Below are 20,842 nucleotides of genomic sequence, written 5' to 3'. Positions count from 1 at the left end.
CGGGTATACTACAAAAGTTCATGCAAATACTAATCTTTATGTTACTTTCAAACTTAACAGGCAAGCTTCCATGGGGGTTGTCTTTATTATTCACATGCTTTGTCGAAATCCCTTAAAACCGGCTTCTGCTGTTTTAAAAAAATGGCGTCCCCATTAACCCTCGCCTCTTTTCCGGTTAATTCCCACGTGGGGAGCTTGTGCACCCTGGCGAAATAGGCTTTCATCCGCTCCTTTCATTGGAGTTATTTTATCAAAAATGTGTTCCAGACTTAGACCATTTCCCGAATTTCCACCCAATTCTTTAATTTTACGCAAGTTGCTAGTTTTCTCTGCAGGACCCTTGAGGCTATTAGTTTTCAGTTTAAACTCTTTATTCAAACAGCATTTCAAATTCTGCCTTTTTACACCACACTCTGGAATAACAATAGCGTGTGGGGCCCCTTTACCTTCCAACTCAACCTGTAATTGATTCACAGGCTTTGTGGTATCGAGCCATTGTCTCTGTAGCCTGGTTGCTGCTTCTGATATCAGTCCAGCCTTTAAATTTTCTTCATTCAATTTGGGAACTACACAGTTCCCTTTTCCTTCGATAATAATATTCACCCCACCACCTTTGATCTCCTCACTGACTTTTACCACACCTTCGAGCACAAACACCTGGGAACTCTCACTTCCCATTATTACCAAGGTTAACCCTTTTTTCACTGAACCAAGTCCATCTGACCCACAAGGATTGCATTCCTTTTCAACTGAATCAAATACCTCAGACTTTTTCTGAGCTCCATTACTAGGTTCAGTACCACGTGCATCCACATCTTGGACAGACACAAACGGGACATTTGCCTCTTCCAGGCTTTCAATACCCGTACCCGGTCCAAATTCTAAATTCCCCCTGATCCTCCCAGCTACTCTCTGGGCAACTCCCTTCCGGAGTAAACTCAACCCCGCGGGCTGAAACAACCTCATCTGCCAACCCAGCAGACTTCTTCAAAGTAAAGGCACCCTTTTCATCTAGGACTGCCCTCATTTCATTATCGGGAACACCTTTAGAAGTTTCCACTTCTTCAAACAGTTCTGCCAAACCAGACAGATCATCCATGTCCAACCCTGGACCTTTCAACTGCTTTATCTGTTTCTCATCTTTATTTCATGCCTCTAGAACTTTTCTCCTCGCTAAGGGCAGGTCTACCTCCTCTCCCTTACTCTCTTTCACTTTACTACTCTTAGTTTTACCACCCTCTAAACCCTCGTGGTACAGGGTCGGTAAAAATGTCTCGGCCAACTCGATACCGGCCGGATTAAAACTGCTCTCGTTCTCAGCTGCCTTTCTCGACAGGCTGCGAGTGATCGCGCATGCGGGATAGATCTTTGGATCTAGGGGCGGAGCCTCAACACTCACAGGTTGTCTTGTCAGCGTCATGGCTGCCCAAACCTTACCACCGGCTAAATCATTACCCAGAAGGACGTCCGTGTCAGTTCTCGGGAATTCTGATCGCACCCCCATTTCAACTGGTCCAGAGACTAGCTCACAATTCATAATGATCCTATGCAAGGGTACCATTTCCGTCCCTTTTCCTATTCCTTTCACAGCTACCATTCCCGTCTTGCGACCAAAATCTAGTACCTTACTGCTAATCAATGACAGTTCAGCGCCCGTGTCTCTCCAGATTCGCACGGGAACTGGTGGGTCTCCCTCCCTCACAAACACGGTTCCGTTTGACATACAAGTCTCAGACCCTTCTCGTACTCTGTCTACCCGGGGATCTCTTGTCGATTTACTGATTACCACGGCACATCCGATAGGGACCGCTGCTTTCCCTTTTCCTGTCTCCTTCCTCGGAGCAAAGCACCTAGATGCAATATGTCCCCCCTTTCCACAATTAAAACAGGTCAAGCCTGGAAACCTCTGGCCGTCTTGCCTCTCCTCCCCAACCTTACCACTAGCTCCCGGCGGGACCTCTGCCTCAGCCGGCGGGCTTTCTCTATCGTTCCCACGGTCTCTCTGGGAACTTTTATTCGAGGAAAACTTTGTCTTGTGGGTTAGGGCATATTCATCTGCGAACCTGGCAAATTCTGATATAGACTTATTCGGCTTCTCATTCAAATACATCCGGATATCCTCCGAAACACCACTTTTAAATTCCTCAATCAGAATTAACTCCCTGAGACGCCAAAAATCCTCTCCCACTATTTCTGCTGTGCACCAGTGATCCAAGAGCACACCCTTCTCATAGGCAAACTCGGTATACGTCTGATTCCACCCTTTCTTTAAATTTCTGAACTTTTGTCTATACGCCTCAGGTACCAATTCGTAAATCCGGAGAATGGCCTCCTTTACTTCGGCATAATTCTCCGCTTCTCCCTCCTCCATGGACAACGCCGCATATGCTCGTTGTGCCTTCCCTTTTAACACACTTTGTAACAACGCCACCCACTGCTCTTTGGGCCACTTCTGATTCACTGCCACCTTTTCAAAAAGCAAGAAATAACTATCAACATCCGTCTCCTGGAACGGAGGTACTAACCTCAACTCCCGACTAACATTAAACCGCTCCTCTCAGTCTGACCCTTGATCGCTTCGCTCTTGCCTTAACTTCTCCATCTCCAAGTCATGTTTCCTCTGTTTCTCTGCCTCCCTCTCCTTTTCAGCTCTTTCCTTTTCTTTTTCAGCTGCTTCCAGCTGTTTTAACTGAATTTCATGCTCCCTTTGTTTCTCAGCCCTGTCCTGCTCTAACTCCTTTAGCTGGAGCTCATGCTCCTGTTGCTTCTCGGCTCTTGCTCTCTCTTTTTCAGCTGCTTCCAGCTGCTTTACTTTAATTTCATGTTCCAACCTTAATTTCTCCAACTCTAACTGAGCCATCCCACTGGCTGGTACCTTTTCAGGGATATTTTCCAATACCTCAGCTGCAAACACATTCTTCTCAACATAATACTGAGTTATGGCCCTTTGCACCTCCCGCTTTTTCATTGACAACCTCACCTCTGCGAGGTTGAACCCCTTCGCCACATTTATCAAGTCTGATTTGGTGGCCGCCTCTAGCGCCTCCAGAGTCGGGTTTTCTATAAATTCACCCACGTCCATCTTTGCTGGTTTCCCGTCTGGCTACCCGCGTAACCAGATCCAAGTTTGGACTTACAAGCTCGATTCACTGGCCTCCCAATTTGGTGTCAAATCCCGAGACGAGAACCCCAATTGTTATGTACCCCCGTAACTGGGTCACTTACCACAAAGATAGAGAGGTCCGTTGAAGTCTGATGGTACTATTTTTAACAGTATTTATTGATAAAAATACACAAAAATAACATCGATGCAAACATACAGATAATATACGTTGTCAATACTAAATCTAAAAGCGCGGGTATAATAATAATCAATAAGAAATAGCTCTATCGTTGTCTAGAGGATAATGTATTGTCCGATGGAAATATAAAAGTCACTCAAGTTCATTCAAGCTGCAGCTTTAGGTTGGAGAGAGAGACGGATTAAAACTTGCCCATTCCTTTTATGATGTCAATCCTTCGAGAGTCGTTGGGGCTGATTTCTCCTTTGCTGTTAGCTGAAGCCGTTCTTCTGTAGCAAGGCCCACCAATTCCGAGGCAAATGGAAAAGGACGCACGTGGCTTTCCACCGGCTTTCGCTATTACGCTGTTACAGGATTTCTAGCGTTTCTTCTGGTGCGTCTGAGGGGCTGTTCCCACAGACCCTCTCTTATCCCCACTTACGGGGTCTCAGATGTCAATCAGGGTGGAATGATGCCATCCCCCAACCAGCCCACATTGCCTGAGGGCCTCCACGAAGCATAGTACTCAATACACAATTCCGTCTCCAAGAGACAATGGCCGTTTCCCGTAGCTTTGTATCGCCGAGGGGCCAAGACATTCCAAACGTCTCTCTCTCATTTCCTGGGTCTCCTGACCTGAATTAATAGCGATCTTGCGATTCTCAAAAAGGAGGGGGCTACTCTGCACCCCTCGGCCCCTCAGAGTTGGGCACAGGCGTAACAATACAGAATGCCTGCACTTACAACTACACTTATCTGAACCCCTGTCTTTTATGTTTAAAGGGCAGTAACATGATGGCTGAAAGATAAGTGTCACCATATCCTGCAAAGCTAAAAAAACCACTGACCAATCCTGAGAGGAAATTTCTACAGTAATTTTTACGTAAAAAAACAAGTATGCACTAAATGCAAAGAATCTGATGAAACACTCCTTGAAATGTTAATCTAGTATTTTTCACCTGCAGTTGTATTCATTTGCAGATTTTATTTCAGAATTTTCTACTTAAAGGGATCATGTTTTGAGTGTGTACTATAGTAACTTTTTTATTATTGGTCTTAAGTTAACTTCATTAATGGCATTAACCGAACCTCTTCAAATGAATATTGAAGACATGTTCTTTTGCTTTTTGTACAGCTGTAGCGATTAGCAGATTGGCATTCAGAATAATAGAGAAATCAAACCTACAAGTGACAATAGTGTAGGTTAAGAGTTTCAGAAACAGTAAACTTGATAGTGACATGGACAGAAATGTGACAATACAAGTAAATGATGGTAATAGGTAGAAGGTGGAGGTTGAAGCTTATTTTTGAATTGAGAGGGTTTTAAAGACAGTTTTCCAGGCAAAAGGAAATGCAGTTGGTTATAATACCATAAGATATAGGAGCAGAATGAGGCCATTTGACCCATCGAGTCTGCTCCACCATTTCATCATGGCTGATCCAATTTTTCTCTCAGCCCCAATCTCCCTGTATCCCTTCATGCCCTGAGCAATCAAAAATCTATCAACCTCTGCCTTAAATGTAACATGCATAAATACTTGCCCTCCACAGGTGCCTGTGGCAAAGAATTCCACTGATTCACCACTCTCTGGCTAAAGAAATTTCTCCTCATCTCCATTTTATAAGGACGCCCCTCTATTCTGAGGCTGTGTCCTCTGGTCTAAGACTCTCCCACCATAGGAAACATCTTCTCCACATCCCCTCTATCAAGGGCTTTCACCATTCAATAGGTTTCAATAAGGTTCCCCCCTCCCCTACCCCATTCTTCTGAATTCCAGTGAATGTAGGACCAGAGCCTTCAAACGCTCTTCATATCATGAGCCATTCAATCCTGGAATAATTTTTGTGATTCTCCTTTGAAACCTCCCCAGTTTCAGTACATCCAAGGGACCCAAAACTGCTCACAGTACTCCAAGTGAGGCCCTCGTTAGTGTTTTATAAAGTTTCAACATGACATTCTTGCTTTTATATTCTATTCTTAAAATGAATGCTAATATTGTGTTTACCGGCTTCACCACCGACTCAACCTGCAAATTAACCTTTAGGAAATCCTGCACAGGAATTCCCAAGTCCCTTTGCACGTCAGATTTTTTTTTGTATTTTCTCTCCATTTAGAAAATAGCCAACCCTTTCATTTCTTCTACCAAAGTGCATGACCATACACTTCTCGACACTGTGCCATCTGCCATTTCTTTCAACGTTCTCCTGATCTAAGTCCTTTTGTAGCTTCTCCACTTCCTCAAAACCATCTGCCTCTTCACTTATCTTCATATTTTCTGCAAACTTTGGAACAAAAACATCAATTCCATCATCCAAATCATTGCCATTTCACGTAAAAAGAATCGGTCCCAACACAAACCCCTGTGGAACACCACTAGTCACTGGCAGCCAACCAGAAAAGGCTCCCTTTATTGCTATTCTTTGCCTTCTGCCAATCAACCACTACTTTATCCATGTTAGAATATTTCCTGTAATACCATGAGCTTGTAGCTTGTAAAGCGGCCTCATGTGGCACCTTGTCAAAGGCCTTCTGAAAATCCAAGTACACAACATCGACCAATTCTCTTTTGTCTATCTTGCTTGTTATTTCATCTAAGAATTCCAAAATATTTTTGTTAGGCAAGATTTTCCCTTGCGGAAACCATGCTGACTACGGCATATTTTATCATGTGCCTCCAAGTACCCTGAGACCTCATCTTGATTCTTGAAAAATCATTACTAATGTCTCCACAATCTCTTAATCCACCTCTTTCAGAACCCTGGGGTGTACACAGTCCAGTCCAGGTGACTTTTCTACCTTCAGATCTTTCATTTCCCAAGAACCTTCTCTCTGGTTGTGGTAATTTCACACACTTCGAGACCCCTGATACATGGACCTTCTACTGTATAGCTAGTGTCTTCCACAGTGAATATCGATACAAAATTCTCATTCAGTTCATCTGCTATCTTGTTGTCCCGCACTATTACCTCTCCAGCATCGTTTTCCAGCGGTCCGATATCCATTCTTGCCTCTTTTACACTATATGTATCTGAAGAAATATCTGGTCTCCTCTTTAATAGTATTGGCTAGCTTAATTTTGTATTCCATCTTTACATTAGTGACTTTTTTAGTTGCCTTCTATTGGTGTTTAAAAGCTTCCCAATCCTCTGACTTCCCACTATTAAGTACCCTCTCTTTGGCTTTTATATTGGCTTTGACTTCTCTTGTTAGCCACAGTTGTGTCATCTTTCCTTTAAAATACTTCCTCTTTTGGATGTATATATCTTGTGCCTTCCAAATTGTTTCCAGAAATTCCAGCCATTGCTGTTCTGCCATCATCCCTGCTGGTGTTCTTTTCCAATCAATTTTGGCTAACTCCTCTCTCATGCCTCTGTAATTAGCTTTACTCAACTGTAGTACTGATATAACTGACTTTAGCTTTTCCTTCTCAAATTTCAGGGTGAATGTGATCATGTTATGATCACTTGCCCTGAAGGATTCTTTTACCTTAGGCTCTCTAATCAATTCCGGTTCATTGCACAACACCCAATCCAGAACGGCTGATCCTCCAGTGAGCTCAACTACGAGCTGCTTTAAAAAGCCACCTTGTAGGCACTCTAAAAATTCCCCCTCTTGAAATCCAGCACCAACCTGATTTTCCCAATCTACCTACATATTGAAGTCCCCCATGACTATTGTAACTTTTACCTTTTAGCATGTAATTTTGATCCCTTGTAATTTGTAGGCAGATCCTTACTAATGTTTGGGGGTCTGCTTACAACTCCCATCAGGGTCTCTTTACCCCATCCACAATGATTCAGTAACTTACGACTCCATGTCACCTTTTTTGAATGATTTGATTTAATTTTTTACCAACTGAGCAGTGCCTCCCCCTCTGCCTTCTTGCCTGTCCTTTTGATACAATGTGCATCCTTGGATGTTAAGCTCCCAGCTATAAACTACTTTCAGCCATGATTCAGTCATGACTATAACATCATACCTGCCAATCTGCAACTGTGCTGCAAGTTCATTTAACTTATTCTGTATACTGCATGCGTCCAAGTATAACACCTTCAGTCCTGTATTCATCCTTTTCGATTTTGTCTGCGTGTTACGTTGCAACCATTCCTCTTGGACTGCAACTTTGCCCTGTCAACAGCCTCTCCTCAATACACATTGCCTCTCTTTGTAAACCAGCTACCTTATCTTCAGCACTATATCCGCTTTTCCTACGATATTACTTGCATTGAAATACACGCAGCTCAGGACACTAGTCGCACCATGTTCAACCTTTTGATTCTTGACTTTGTCTGAGGTCTTACCAACATCTGTCTCCACAACCTCTCCACTAACTGCTCTGGCACTCTGGTTCCCATCTCTCTGTAATTCTGGCTTAAATCCCACCGTGCAGCATTAACAAACCTTTCCGCTAGGATATTAGTCTGCCTCCAGTTCAAGTGCAAGCCATCCCTTCTGTGTAAGTCCCACCTTCCCTGGAAGAGAGCCCAATGATCCGAAAATCTTATGCCCTCCCTCCTACACCAACTCCTAAGCCACGTACTAAACTGTATAATCTTCCTAGTTGTAGCCTCACTAGCACGTGGCATGGTAGCAGTCCTGAGATCAGAACCCTGGAGGTCCTGCACCCAATAGACAATAGACAGTAGGTGCAGGAGTAGGCCATTCGGCCCTTCTAGCCAGCACTGCCATTCACTGTGATTATGGCTGATCATACACAATCAGTACCCCGTTCCTGCCCTCTCCCCATATCCCTTGACCCCGCTATCTATAAGAGCTCTATCTAACTCTCTCTTGAATGCATCCAGAGACTTGGCCTCCACTGCCTTCTGGAACAGAGCATTCCACATATCCACCACTCTCTGGGTGAAAAAGTTTTTCCGCTTCTCTGTTCTAAATGACCTACCCCTTATTCTTAAACTGTGGCCTCTAGTTCTGGACTCACCCATCAGCGGAAACATGCTTCCTGCCTCCAGTGTGTCCAATCCCTTAATAATCTTATATGTTTCAATCAGATCCCCTCTCATCCTTCTAAATTCCAGTGTATACAAGCCCAGTCACTCCAATCTTTCAACATATGACAGTCCTGCCATTCCGGGAATTAACCTTGTGAACCTATGCTGCACTCCCTCAATAGCAAGAATGTCCTTCCTCAAATTTGGAGACCAAAACTGAACACAGTACTCCAGGTGGGTTCTCACCAGGGCCCTGTACAGCTGCAGAAGGACCTCTTTACTCCTATACTCAATTCCTCTTGTTATAAAGGCCAGCATGCCATTAGCTTTCTTCACTGCCTGCTGTACCTGCATGCTTACTTTCATTGACTGATGTACAAGAACACCTAGATCTCGTTGTACTTCCCCTTTTCCTAACTTGACTCCATTTAGATAGTAATCTGCCTTCCTGTTCTTGCCACCAAAGTGGATAACCTCACATTTATCCACATTAAACTGCATCTGCCATACATTTGCCCACTCACCCAACCTGTCCAAGTCACCCTGCATTCTCATACCATCCTCCTGAGATTTCACACTGCCACCCAGCTTTGTGTCATCAGCAAATTTGCTAATGTTGCTTTTAATCCCTTCATCTAAATCATTAATGTATATTGTAAACCGCTGCAGTCCCAGCACCGAACCTTGCGGTACCCCAGTGGTCACAGCCTGCCATTCCGAAAGGGACCCGTTAATCACTACTCTTTGTTTCCTGTCAGCTAGCCAATTTTCAATCCATGTCAGTACTCTGCCCCCAATACTATGTGCCCTAATTTTGCCCACTAATCTCCTATGTGGGACTTTATCAAAAGCTTTCTGGAAGTCCAGGTACACTACATCAACTGGCTCTCTGAATCCAACTACATCCAACTCCCTGAACTCCCATCCTACCCATGTCATCGGTACCTACATGGACTACAACTTCTGGCTGTTCACTCTCCGACTTAAGAATGCTGAGGACTTGATCCGAGATGTCCTGGACTCTGGTACCATCTGGAAACCTCGTTCTCACCCACAGAACCTCCTGACGGTTCCTCAAACTAACGAATCCCCTAGCAGTACATTGTTCCTCTTCCCCCTTCTCTTCTGAGTCACAGAAGCGAATGAGTAACGTATGAGTAGTGTATGGCTTGGGGGAAAACTGTATACTGATACCCCATTTAATGCCACCCTGCTGAGTAATTAATAAATGTTCTTGGCCCCAGTCTGAATGCTGGCAGTTATATAGTGTGAACCTCTGTTCTCAGCCAATACTCCCACAGAAATGAATTGTTCTTGGATTGATGTGAGGCTGGCCAAAATTAGTACAGCCCTTTGGCATTTCTATGCAAACTGAGGACTGCAGCTTGTTTGGCACTGAGAGTGTAGCCATTGGTGGGGACTGGAAGCAGCTGCTCCACATGTTGGATAGACTGCCTGAATCTTGCAATCTCCCTCATCGTCTGCTGTTGGATGTGATAAAATCATAATCAGGTTTATTATCACTGAAGTGTTGTGAAATTTGTTGTTTTGTTGCAGTAGTATAGTGCAAGACTTAAAAAAAATTAAGTTACAATAAGAAATATAGTGCAAAAGAGGAATAGTGAGGTGGTTTTCGGAGGTTCATGTACCATTCAGAAATAGGATGGTGCAGGGGAAGAAGCTGTTCCTAAAACATCAGTGTGGGGCTTCAGGTTCCTGTAGCTCCTCCCTAATGGTAATAATGAGAAGAGGGCATGTCCTGGATGATCAGGGTCCTGAATGATGGATGCCGGTGGCTTGCAGCATCACCTTTTGAGAATGTCCTCGACGGTAAGTGGGGCTTGTGCCTACGATGGAGCTGGCTAGGTCTACAACACTTTGCAGCCTCTTGAGATCCTGTACATTGGAGCCTCTATACTAGACAATGGTACAATGAGTCATAATACTCACCATGGTAGATCTATAAAAATTTGCTACAGTTTTTAGTGACATAGCAAATCTCAAATTCCTAATGAAGTACAGCCATTGGCATGCTGCCTTCATGATTGCATGAATATGTTGTGCCACTGTTGACATTGTCACCGCAGAGGGCAAGGAAGGTGAGTTCACACCATGCTGCTGGCACAAAAGTGCTGTCAGTAAAGCATATGGATGTCTCTGTAGAGTGCTGTGTTAATTTCACTTAACACTGATTCCATTAATGCTCTCATTTTTAGGAATGCATCCTGAGCCCTTAAGTGAAACAACATATCAATTATGATGGTTAGAACACATTTTCAGGTATCAACACAGGCAGTCTGACATTATGAACAAAGTTAAAGGAATTGATGAGAGCTGGGTGTCATCAGCATGTAATTGAGGAAGAAGGAACAACGAAGGATAGTTCTTGAAATCCATAGGTGACAGTGCTGAATGGAATAAAAATTATTGTCAAGATGTGCTTACAATGCTTGTACAGACAGGACTTGAATGACATGAGGTCAGTTCCTCTAGACTCTAGAAGAGCTCTGACCAGCGACCAATCCAGACATCAGAAGTTTGAGAGGAGGGGATTTCACTCAGGTCCACTGCATGAGTAGAAAAAGGCAGCGGTTGATTGCGGCAGCGTAATTGAGTTCTGACCAGTGACCAATCCGTGTTTGGGATTGATTAGCAAGAGGAAATTAAAGGAAGGCAGGGGCAAGCACAGCAGCCATCATTGCAGCAGCCATAGTCTGAGTGGACAGAGTAAGAGTGGTGATCTTGAGGCTTTAGCACTTCAAAGCTTCAGCAAAGAGAAATCAAAGAAAAGAAAAGCTCTAGGTAAAGTGTTTTTTTTCCATCCCTTCGTTATATCTGCTTAGTTAGGACAGTAGAAATGCCAGGCAGGATAGTTGAATGCTCCTCTTGTAGGACGTGGGAAGGCAGGGAGACCTGTAGCATCCTTGATGACTACAACTGCGAGAAGTGCATCCAGATGCAGCTTCTTATAATCCACTTTAAGGAGATGGAGGTGGAACTGGATGAACTCCAGATCGTTCGGGAGGCTGAAGGTGTGAGAGATAGGACATATCTAGATAGGATAGATGGCGATAGTTACATCCAAGGTACAGGACACAGAAAACTGGGTGACAGGATGGGAAAAGGGTTAAACAGCGAGTGCAGAGTGGCCATCCCCCTCAATAACAGGTATATCATTTTGGATACTGTTGGGGGGATAAGCTAACAGAGGAAAGTTACAGTGGTCGGGCCCCTGGCACTGAGTCTGCCTCTGATTCAGAAGGGATAGGGGGAGAGAAGAGGAATGCTGTGGTGATGTGGGATTTGTTAGAGGAACAGACAGAAGGTTCTGTGGACGAGAATGAAATTCCTGGATGGTATGTTGCCTCCGAGGTGCAGGGGTCCAGGACCTCTAGGATCGAGTCCTCTGCATTCTTAAGTGGGAGGGTGAACAGCCAGAAATAATGGTCCATGTAGGTACCAATGACATGGGTAGAATGAGTGATGAGGCTCTGCAAAGGGAGTTAGGTGCTAAGTTAACGGGCAGGACCTCTAGGGTTGTGACTTCAGGATTGCTACCCCATGCCACACGCTAGTGAGGCCAGAACTAGGAAGATTATACAGTTTAACACGTGGCTAAGGAGTTGGTGCAGGAGGGAGGGCATAAGATTTTTGAATCTGTAATCTCTTCTAGGGAAGGTGGGACCTATACAGAAGGGACAGATTGCACCTGAACTAGAGGGGTACTAATATCCTAGTGGGAAGGTTTGTTAATGCTGCACGGTGGGGTTTAAACTAGAGTTGAGGGGCATGGGAACCAGAATGCCAGAACAGTTAATGGAGAGGTTGTGGAGACAGATGTTGGTAAGACCTCAGACAAAGTTAGGAATCAAAAGGTTGAGCATGGTATGACTAGATTCCTGAGGTGTGTATATTTCAATGCAAGAAGTATCGTAGAAAAGGCAGATGAGCTCAGGGCATGGATCAACACCTGCAATCATGATGCTGTAGCCATTAGTGAGACAATTGCAGGAGGGACAGGACTTGACAGCTCAATGTTACAGAATTCTGTTGCCTTAGACGTGACAGAGTGGGAGTGTTTAAGAGGAGGAGGGGTGGTGTTACTAGTCAGGGAAAATGTCACGGCATTGGTGCTCCATCAGAAGTGTAGGGAATTGAAGGGGATGGCAGCAGTAATAGGGGAGTCTATAGTCAGAGAGACAGATGGGCGACTCTGTGGATGCAAAAAGGAAAAGTTGATCGTAGTTTGCTGCCCAGGTGCCAGGGTTTGTGACGTTTCTGAATGCATCAACAATATCCTGAAAAAGGAGAGTGAGAAGCCAGAAGTCGTACATATTGGTACCAATGACATGGGTAGAAAAGGGAGGAGTTCCTGAAAAAAGAATACAGGGAATTGAGAAGCTGAGAAGCTGGACCTCAAAGGTAGTAATCTCAGGATTGCTGCCTGTAGCATGCGACAGTGAGGATAGGAAAGAATAAGTGGCTGAAGAATTGGGGCAGGGATTCAGATTTCTAGATAACTAGGACTTCTTCTGGAGCAGGTGTGACCTGCACAAAAGGGACGGGTTGCACTTGTATCCTAGGGGGACCAATATTCTTACAGGCAGGTTTACTAAAGCTGTTGGGAGTGGTTTAAACAAATATGGCATGGGGATGGGAACCAGTATGATTGAGCTGAGGATAAGCCAGCAGGTTTACAAATAGATGATGTATGTAACATGAATGTAAGGAAGGACCAGCCAATGATTGGGTACAAATGCAAAGAGTTAAAGTGTACCACAGAGGCAAAATTCAAAAGGTGAAGAATGTAGGACTGGAGGTGCTGTAATTAAATGCACGTAGCATTCGGAATAAAGTGGGTGAACTCATGGCGCAGTTACAGATTTGGGAGCTCATAGTTGGGATCTTAATATCAAAGCGTATACTTTGTATCGAAAGGACAAGCAGGAAGGCTTAGGTGGTGGTGTGGCTCTGCCGGTAAGAGGTGACACGGGGTCGGAGATTGTTGAATCTTTGTGGGTGGAATTAAGAAGCTGCAAGGGTAAAAAAAACATTATGGGAATCATATCTAGGCCTCCAAATAGTAGTCAAGATGTGGGGTTGAGATTGCCAAGGGAGCTGGAAAAGGCATGTAATAAGGGTAATGACATAATTGTAATTGGGACTTCAATATGCAAGGGGACTGGGAAAATCAGATTGGTGTCGGATTGCAAGAGAGGGAATTTGTTGAATGCCTACAAGATACTTTTTGGAGCAGCTTGTTCTTGAGTGTACTTGGGGAGGTGAGAGTTGATATTGGACCACTGAAAAATTATGCTGGTGAGGTTGTAATGGGGAACAAATAAATAGCAGATGGACTTAATGGGTGCTTTGCATCAGTCTTCACTGTGGAAGACACCAGCAGTGTGCCAGAGGTCTGTGAGTGTCAGGGAGCAGGAGTGAGTGCGATTGCTATTGCAAAGGTGAAAATGCTAGGCAGACTGAAAGGTCTTATGATGGATAAGTCACCTGGACCAGCTGGGGTACATCCCAGAGTCAGAAGAGACGTTGCTGAAGAGATAACGGATACATTGGTCATGATCTTTCAAGAACAACTTGATTCTGGCATGGTCCCAGAGGACTGGAAGATTGCAAATGTCACTCCACTCTTTAAGAAGGGAAGAAGGCAAAATAAAGTAAATTATAGAGTCTGTTATTAAGGATGAGATTTTGGGGTACTTGTAGACTAATGATAAAATAAGTCAAAGTCAGCATGATTTCTGTAAAGGGAACCATGTTCCGAACTGTTCTGTTGGAGTTCTTTGAGAAAGTAACAAGCAAAGTGGACAAAGGAGAGGCATTTGATAAGGTGCTATACATGAGGCTGCTTTAACAAAATAAAATCCTATGGCATTACAGGAAAGATACAGGCATGGATAGAGGACTGACTGACAGGCAGGAGGTAGCAAGTGGAAATAAAGGGGGCCTTTTCTGGTTAGCTGCCAGTGACTAGTGGTGTTCCTCAGGTCAGTATTTGGACTGCTACTTTTCACATTGTTTGTCAGTGATTTGGATAATGGAATTGATTGCTTTGTGGCAAAGTTTGTGGATGTTACAAAGATAGGTGGAGGGGTAGGTAGTGCTGAGGAAGCAATGCAATTGTAACAGGACTTGGACAAATTAGAAGAATGGGCAAAAAAGTGGCAGATGGAATACAGTGTTAGGAAATGCATGATAATGCATTTTGGTAAAAGGAACAATAGTGTGGACTATTATCTAAATAGGGAGAAGGTTCAAACATCAGAGGTGCAGAGGGACTTAGGAGTCCTCGTGCAAGATTCCCAGAAGATTAACTTACAGGTTGAGTCTGTGGTAAAGAAGGCAAATGCAATGTTGGCATTTACTTCAAAGGGAATAGAATATAAAAACAAGGAGATAATGCTCAGCCTTTATAAGACACTAGTTTGGCCGCAGTTGAGTATTGTCAACAGTTTTGGGCCCCTTATCTCAGAAAAGATGTATTGTCATTAGAGAGAGTCCAGAGGAGGTCTACGAGGATAATTCTGGGAATGAAGGGGTTAACATATGAGGAGCGTTTGGCAACTTTGAGCCTGTACTCACTGGAATTTAGAAGAATGCAGGAGGGATCTCATTGAAACCTACTGAATTTTGAATGGACTTGTTACGAACCCCGTAACTGGGTGTCTTACCAGCAAAAATAGAAGTGTCCGTTGGAGTCTGGTGATACTATTTTCAACAATATTTATTAGCAAAAATATACAAAATAATATCAATGCGAATGTACAGAGAATATATGTTAGCAATACTAAACCTAAAAGTGCGGGTATAATAATAATCACTAATGAAACAAGCTCTATCGTTGTCTAGGGGATAATGAATTGTCAGATGGTTCAGTTCATGCAGGCTGCGGTAGTTGTTGGTCGCGGTGTTTCAATTGTTGGAGAGAGAGAGAGAGAACGTGCGAACAGTAATAGCTATTATCTTGCCAACCTTCCTTTACGATTTTGATCCGTCGATGTGTCGTTGTTGTGGCCATTCATGTATGACCCCTCCGTCCTTTAGCTAGACCGTTCTTCCATGGTGGACTCGTCACCCAGGCAAGGGTGGACACACACACAAGCCCCCACCGGTCTCGCTACAAAACACTGAGTTAAAATTTACCGACCCTTCATTCGGTCTCCGGTCTCCCACCCTGTCTCGTGGGGTTCTGATGCTCACTAGCGTTTCTCCTGGTGCGTCTGAGGGGTGTTCCCCAGACCTCACTTTTATCCCCACTCACGGGGTCTCAGGTGTCAATCAGGTTGAGATGATGTAACCCATCAAACCAGCCCACTCTGGTTGCCCCTTGAGGGGTTTCAATGAATAGAACAGTACCAAGTACACAATCCTTCTCCAAAAGACAATAGCAGTAATCAATGGTTCCGCTCTCCTTTTGTTAGCTGGAGCCATTCCACCTTAGCTGTGCCTCTCTCTCATTAACTTTCATGAGCTGTTATCAATAACAACTGCCCTGGCAGAGTCTCTTTTGTCTCTCTTACTTCCTTGATAACAGCATCGAAATAGTAGCGATTTGTGATTCTCCAAAGGGGGGGGGGGGGGGGGCATTGGCGATTTTGTACCCTTCTGCCCATCACCCATCAGAGTTGTTCATACTTCGTAACAGACTAGATAGGGTGGATGTGGAGAGAATGTTTCCTGTGGTGGGGATATTTAGAACTAGAGGGCACAGTCTCAAAATTGAGGGGCAGCCATTTAGAACAGAGATAAGGAGTGATTTATTTTTTTAGCCAGAGAGTGGTGAATATGTGGAATGCTCTGCCACAGACTGTGGTAGAGGCCAAGTCCGTGGGTATATTTAAGGTGGAAGTTGATAGATTCCTGATTGGTCACGGTATCAAACAGTATGGTAAGAAGGCAGGTGTGTGGGGTTGAGTGGGGTCCGGGATCAGACGTGATGGAATGGTGGAGCAGACTCGATGGGCTGAATCCAGTGTGGCCTAATTCTGCTCCTATGTCTTGTGGTCTTATCAGTACAGACTGGAGAACCTGAGTAGTGAGGTGTTACATTTGGAACTGAGAAATAAGAAAGGTATGACCATATTAATGGGGCTATATTACAGACCACCTAACAATCCTAGGGACTGATAGGAACAATTTTGTAAAGAGGTCGTAGACTGTTGCAAGAAACAGAAGGTTGTGATAGTAGGTGATTTTAACTTTCCACATATTCATTGGGAATCCCATACTGTAAAAGGACTAGATGGGATAGAGTTTGTCAAATGTGTTCAGGAAAGTGTCCTTCATTAATACATATAAGTCCCAATGAGATAACGTGCAATACTGGATCTGCTATTAGAGAATGAGACAGGGCAGTTGACAGAAGCTTTAGGGGAACACTTCGCATCCAATGATCACAGTGCCATTAGTTTCAAAGTAAGTATGCAAAAAGATAGGTCTAGTCTGCAGTTTGAGATTCTAAATTGGAGAAAGACCAATTTTGATGGTATCAGAAATGATCTGGCAAGTGTGGATTGGGACAAGCTGTTTCCTGTCAAAGATGTACTTGGAAAGTGGGAGGCCTTCAAAAATGAAATTTTGAGTGCTTGTATGTGCCTTTCAGAATAAAAAGTAAAGATAACAAACGTTGGGATCCTTGGTTTTCAAGAGATATTGAGGCCCTGGTTAAGAGGAAAAGGAAGTGCAGGTATAGGCAAATAGGAACAAATGAGTTACTTTTGCAGTACAAGAAATGCAAGAGTACGCTTAAGAAAGAAATCTGGAAGGCTGAAAGAAGGCATTAAGTTGCTCCAGCAGACAACGTGAAGGAGAATCCTAAGGGATTCTACAGGTATGTTAAGAGCAAAAGGATTACAAGGGACAAAATAGGTCCTCTGGAAGACCAGAATGGAAAGTCATGTGTGGAGCCAAAACAGATGAGGAAGATCTTAAATTAATTCTTTGCATCTGTATTTACTTAGAAGACGGACACAGAGTCTATAGAAGTGAGGCAAAGTGGCATCAACTTCATGGACCCTGTACAGATTACAGAGGAGTAGGCGTTTGCTACCCTGAGGCAAATCAGACACGGACTGGTTAAGGATAGTCAGTGTGACATTGCGTGGTAGGTCATGTCTAACCAATCATTTAGAGTACTCTGAGGATGTTAACCAGGAAAGTGGATGAAAGCAAGGCATGGACTTTAGTAAGGTATTTGACAAGGTCCCACATAGGAGACTGGTCAAGAAGGGTCAGCTGCTTGACATTCAGGATGAGGTAGTAAATTGGATTAGATATTGGTTTTGTGGCAGAAGCCAGAGAGATAGTAGAAGGTTACCTCTCTGACTGGAGGCCTGTGGCTAGAGGCATATCACAGGGATCGGTGCTGAGTTTGTTGTTTGTCATCTATATCAATGGTCTGGATGATAATATGGTTAACTGAATCAACAAATTTGCAGATGATGCCAAGATTGAGGGTGTAGTGGACAGTGAGGAAGGCTATAGTAGCTTGCAGAGGGATCTGCATCAGCTGGAAAAATGGGCTGAAAGATGGCAGATGGAATTTAATGCAGACAAATGCGAGGTTTTGCACTTTGGTGGGACCAACTAAGGTAGATCTTGCACAGTGAATGGCGGGGCACTGAGGAGTGTGGTAAAACCAAGGGATTTGAGAATACAGGTCCACAATTCATTGAAAGTGGTGTCACAGAGAGATAGGGTCGTAAAAAAAGCTTTTGCACATTGGCCTTCATAAATCAACGTATTGAGTACAGGAGATGGAAAATTATATTGCAATTGTATAAGATGTTGGTGAAGCCTGATTTGGAGTATTATCTGCAGTTTTGGTCACCTGCCTACAGGAAAGATGTAAGCAAGATTGAAAGAGTACAGAGAAAATTTACAAAGATGTTGCCGGGTCTGGAGGACCTGAGAGAGATTTCAGAGATATGCAAAATTATGAGGGGTATAGATAGGGTAAATGCAAGCAGGCTTTTCTTACTGAGTTTGGGTGGCACTACAACCAGAGATCATGGGTTAAGGGTGGAAGGTGAGAAGTTTAAGGGGAACATGAGGAGAAACTTCTTCACTGAGAGGGTTATGAGAGTGTGGAATGAGCTGCCAGCATAAGTGGTTCATCGAGATTGATTTTGACATTTAAGAGAAATACGGATAGGTATATGGATTGTAGGGATATGGAGGGCTATGGTCCTGGTGCAGATTGATGGAAGTAGGTCATTCAGCATGGACTAGATGGGCCAAAGGGCCTGTTTCTGCGCTGTGTTCTCATTGACTCTAAGAATGCTGGTTGAAGGGAATGATCTCATGTACATAGACATTTTTACTTATTAATTCAATAACAAATTGTAAATATCTCTGACAAGGCCAGCACTTATTCTTCCCTCATTACCGCCTGATCTACATGGCATGCTGGGCTATTTTTGGGGAGAAGTCAATGAAGGCCTAGGGGTAATTCACCGAGGGTACAATCCCAGCAGATGTCATTGTTGCCTTTTACAGGGTGGTTTTGGTGTTGTGAATTACATTGAAACAAGTAATTTTGTAAGCAATCATCAAATCATTCATTAAATGCATTTATTGCTTTGTTATACATGGAACAAGGGAAATGTTATTTCAGAATATCCTTGCTACATTGAAATGACAGTCAAAGCCATTACTTTATTATTATAATTTGCACCTACCTATTTGGAACGTTTTGCCTTACATGGATTCATTGTCCCTAGCCTGAGGACAGATTCTGCTTAACCGTTTCTCATGACAATTGTAATTGGCAGTTTTTCACCTTGCTGTACTCCAGCAGTTGCGTGTTAGGGAAAACAGCTTTTTTATATCAATCAACTTAAAAAATTCATTTGCAGAAATTTCCTACGCTTCATAGTTTGGTACTATTACAGATGAGAGTCCCTTTGCGCGATGACCGGAGGAGTAAATCAATAGAGGAGAGAGAGGAGGAATATCAGCGAGTCAGAGATCGAATATTTGCTCGAGAAGTAAGTCATAATAATTCCTTGAATAATTTTACTTGTTTTTTGCAAAGCTGGATATTTTCTATAGAATAATAAATAGTGAAAATTCAGAACCTGACATAATGAATAGTTCTGGCTTTTTCAGTTTCCAATTTACAGATTTCTGATTTTCATTTGCCTTTGTGTGTTCTTTGAGACATTCAGCATTGATTTTCCTGCAACAGCACATTTCTGCCGACAGAATGACATAACCTAATGGGTCCCAGTACCAGGATCAGTGATGTTGCCATCATGTTTGTGCTTGTAACCCTGACAAAACAGTGTTGTTTCTGACAAGAGTATGCTCCAAATATCTTGGCAGGAGGACTCTTCCACTCTCATCAGCTTTCCGTACTCTCCCACGTCAGTCATGTTTTTCCAAAGGATTGTGTTCTTTTTTTCTAACTGGCACTAAAGCCACCCAGAACAATGCAGATCAGGGTTTTTCCTCCCAACATTATAGTAGCAGACACACTCGCTCTCACCCATAACTTCCAAGGTCAGGATGCATGTGCTGATGACTGTAGCATGTTAGTTGCATGTTAAAGTGTACTGGGGGGGTTATCTCCAAGATGTTCACTAATCCCACAAATGATTCTACATGCTAAAATAGCTCATTGTTGGCCTCAGATCCTTCACCATAGAGATGATGTTCCTCTTTGGGTTCACGATTCCAGAACAAGGTGTAGCCACCTCCTTGTTCTTTGAGCTGGCCGTTACTTGCCCTTTGCATCTCAGTTATGGGGATTTCCAAGTATCTGAGCTGTGATTGTGAATGAGCTATGTCATTCAGGTCTGTCAGTTTTGGGATCCTGAATTTCATGTTAAGGAGTAGAGTTTGCTTGTTTGTTGTTTCTGTTTTTGTGGGGTGGCTGTTGTACACCAGCTGCCTCACAGACTTTGACACAGCAATGTCTTCAACCATGCTGAGGAAGTCCAAAGCGACTGAGGCCAGGTTCTGGCGTACGGGTGTAAAATATGTGGGCATCTGTATAGGAGTCTATCAGCGTATATGTATGCTCCTCCCTTCGCCCTCTCCTTTCTGCCCCTTCTCTCCCTTTTCTTCCTCCCCCTCCTTTTGCTCGCTCACTCACTCCGTCCCTCCCTCCCCTCTGTTCTTTCAGTGACCTGTAAACTTCTCTCACCTTCCTTCAGTCCTCCTCCCTTCAACTTAGTTCCCCTTCTCCTCACTAACACACAACTGTTTGCTCCCCCCAGACCTCACCACTCCTTGCTTCCCTTCATCCATTACCTTCCCTTTTCTCTGGCCTTCTGCTCTCTTCTCTTAACACCTTTTTCTTTCTGCCTACTGTACTCTTCCCTTTCTCTCCAGTTCTGAGCAAAACCCCCATACACTGTCACTGAGTGGCAGTCCTGCAGCATGGGCTGTGTCAGGGTGATGGCAGGGCACTGTGACCTGCCCTAGGGTGGTGGTGTGGGCAGACGGTAAATGAAACCTACTGAGCGAAGATTGACCTTGGTGGTCCCTTCCCCCTCCGCCCTTTTTGCCTTTACTTGCTCCCATCCATCTTGGACCCTCTCCCTTTTTTCTCCCACAATCCCATGTTCTCTTCCCCCACCCAATCT

The 20,842-nt window shown here is 43.9% G+C and overlaps 1 protein-coding gene across 8 annotated transcripts in view; it reads left to right on the top strand.

Moving 5' to 3' along the window:
• The window catches only part of r3hdm2 (R3H domain containing 2), a 294,373-nt gene that overhangs the window by 153,564 nt on the left and 119,967 nt on the right, over positions 1–20,842 (top strand). For all 8 annotated transcript variants that reach the window (XM_073071109.1, XM_073071106.1, XM_073071107.1 and 5 more), the window contains one exon: positions 19,145–19,240. In XM_073071109.1, coding sequence (XP_072927210.1) covers positions 19,145–19,240 — 96 coding nt within the window. The remainder of the gene's footprint in view (positions 1–19,144; positions 19,241–20,842) is intronic.

Source organism: Hemitrygon akajei, chromosome 18 (genome assembly GCF_048418815.1).
Source record: "Hemitrygon akajei chromosome 18, sHemAka1.3, whole genome shotgun sequence".
Classification (NCBI taxonomy): Eukaryota; Metazoa; Chordata; class Chondrichthyes; order Myliobatiformes; family Dasyatidae; genus Hemitrygon; species Hemitrygon akajei.
Note: the sequence above shows the minus strand (reverse complement) of the source record. Positions and strands in the feature narration are given on the sequence as shown.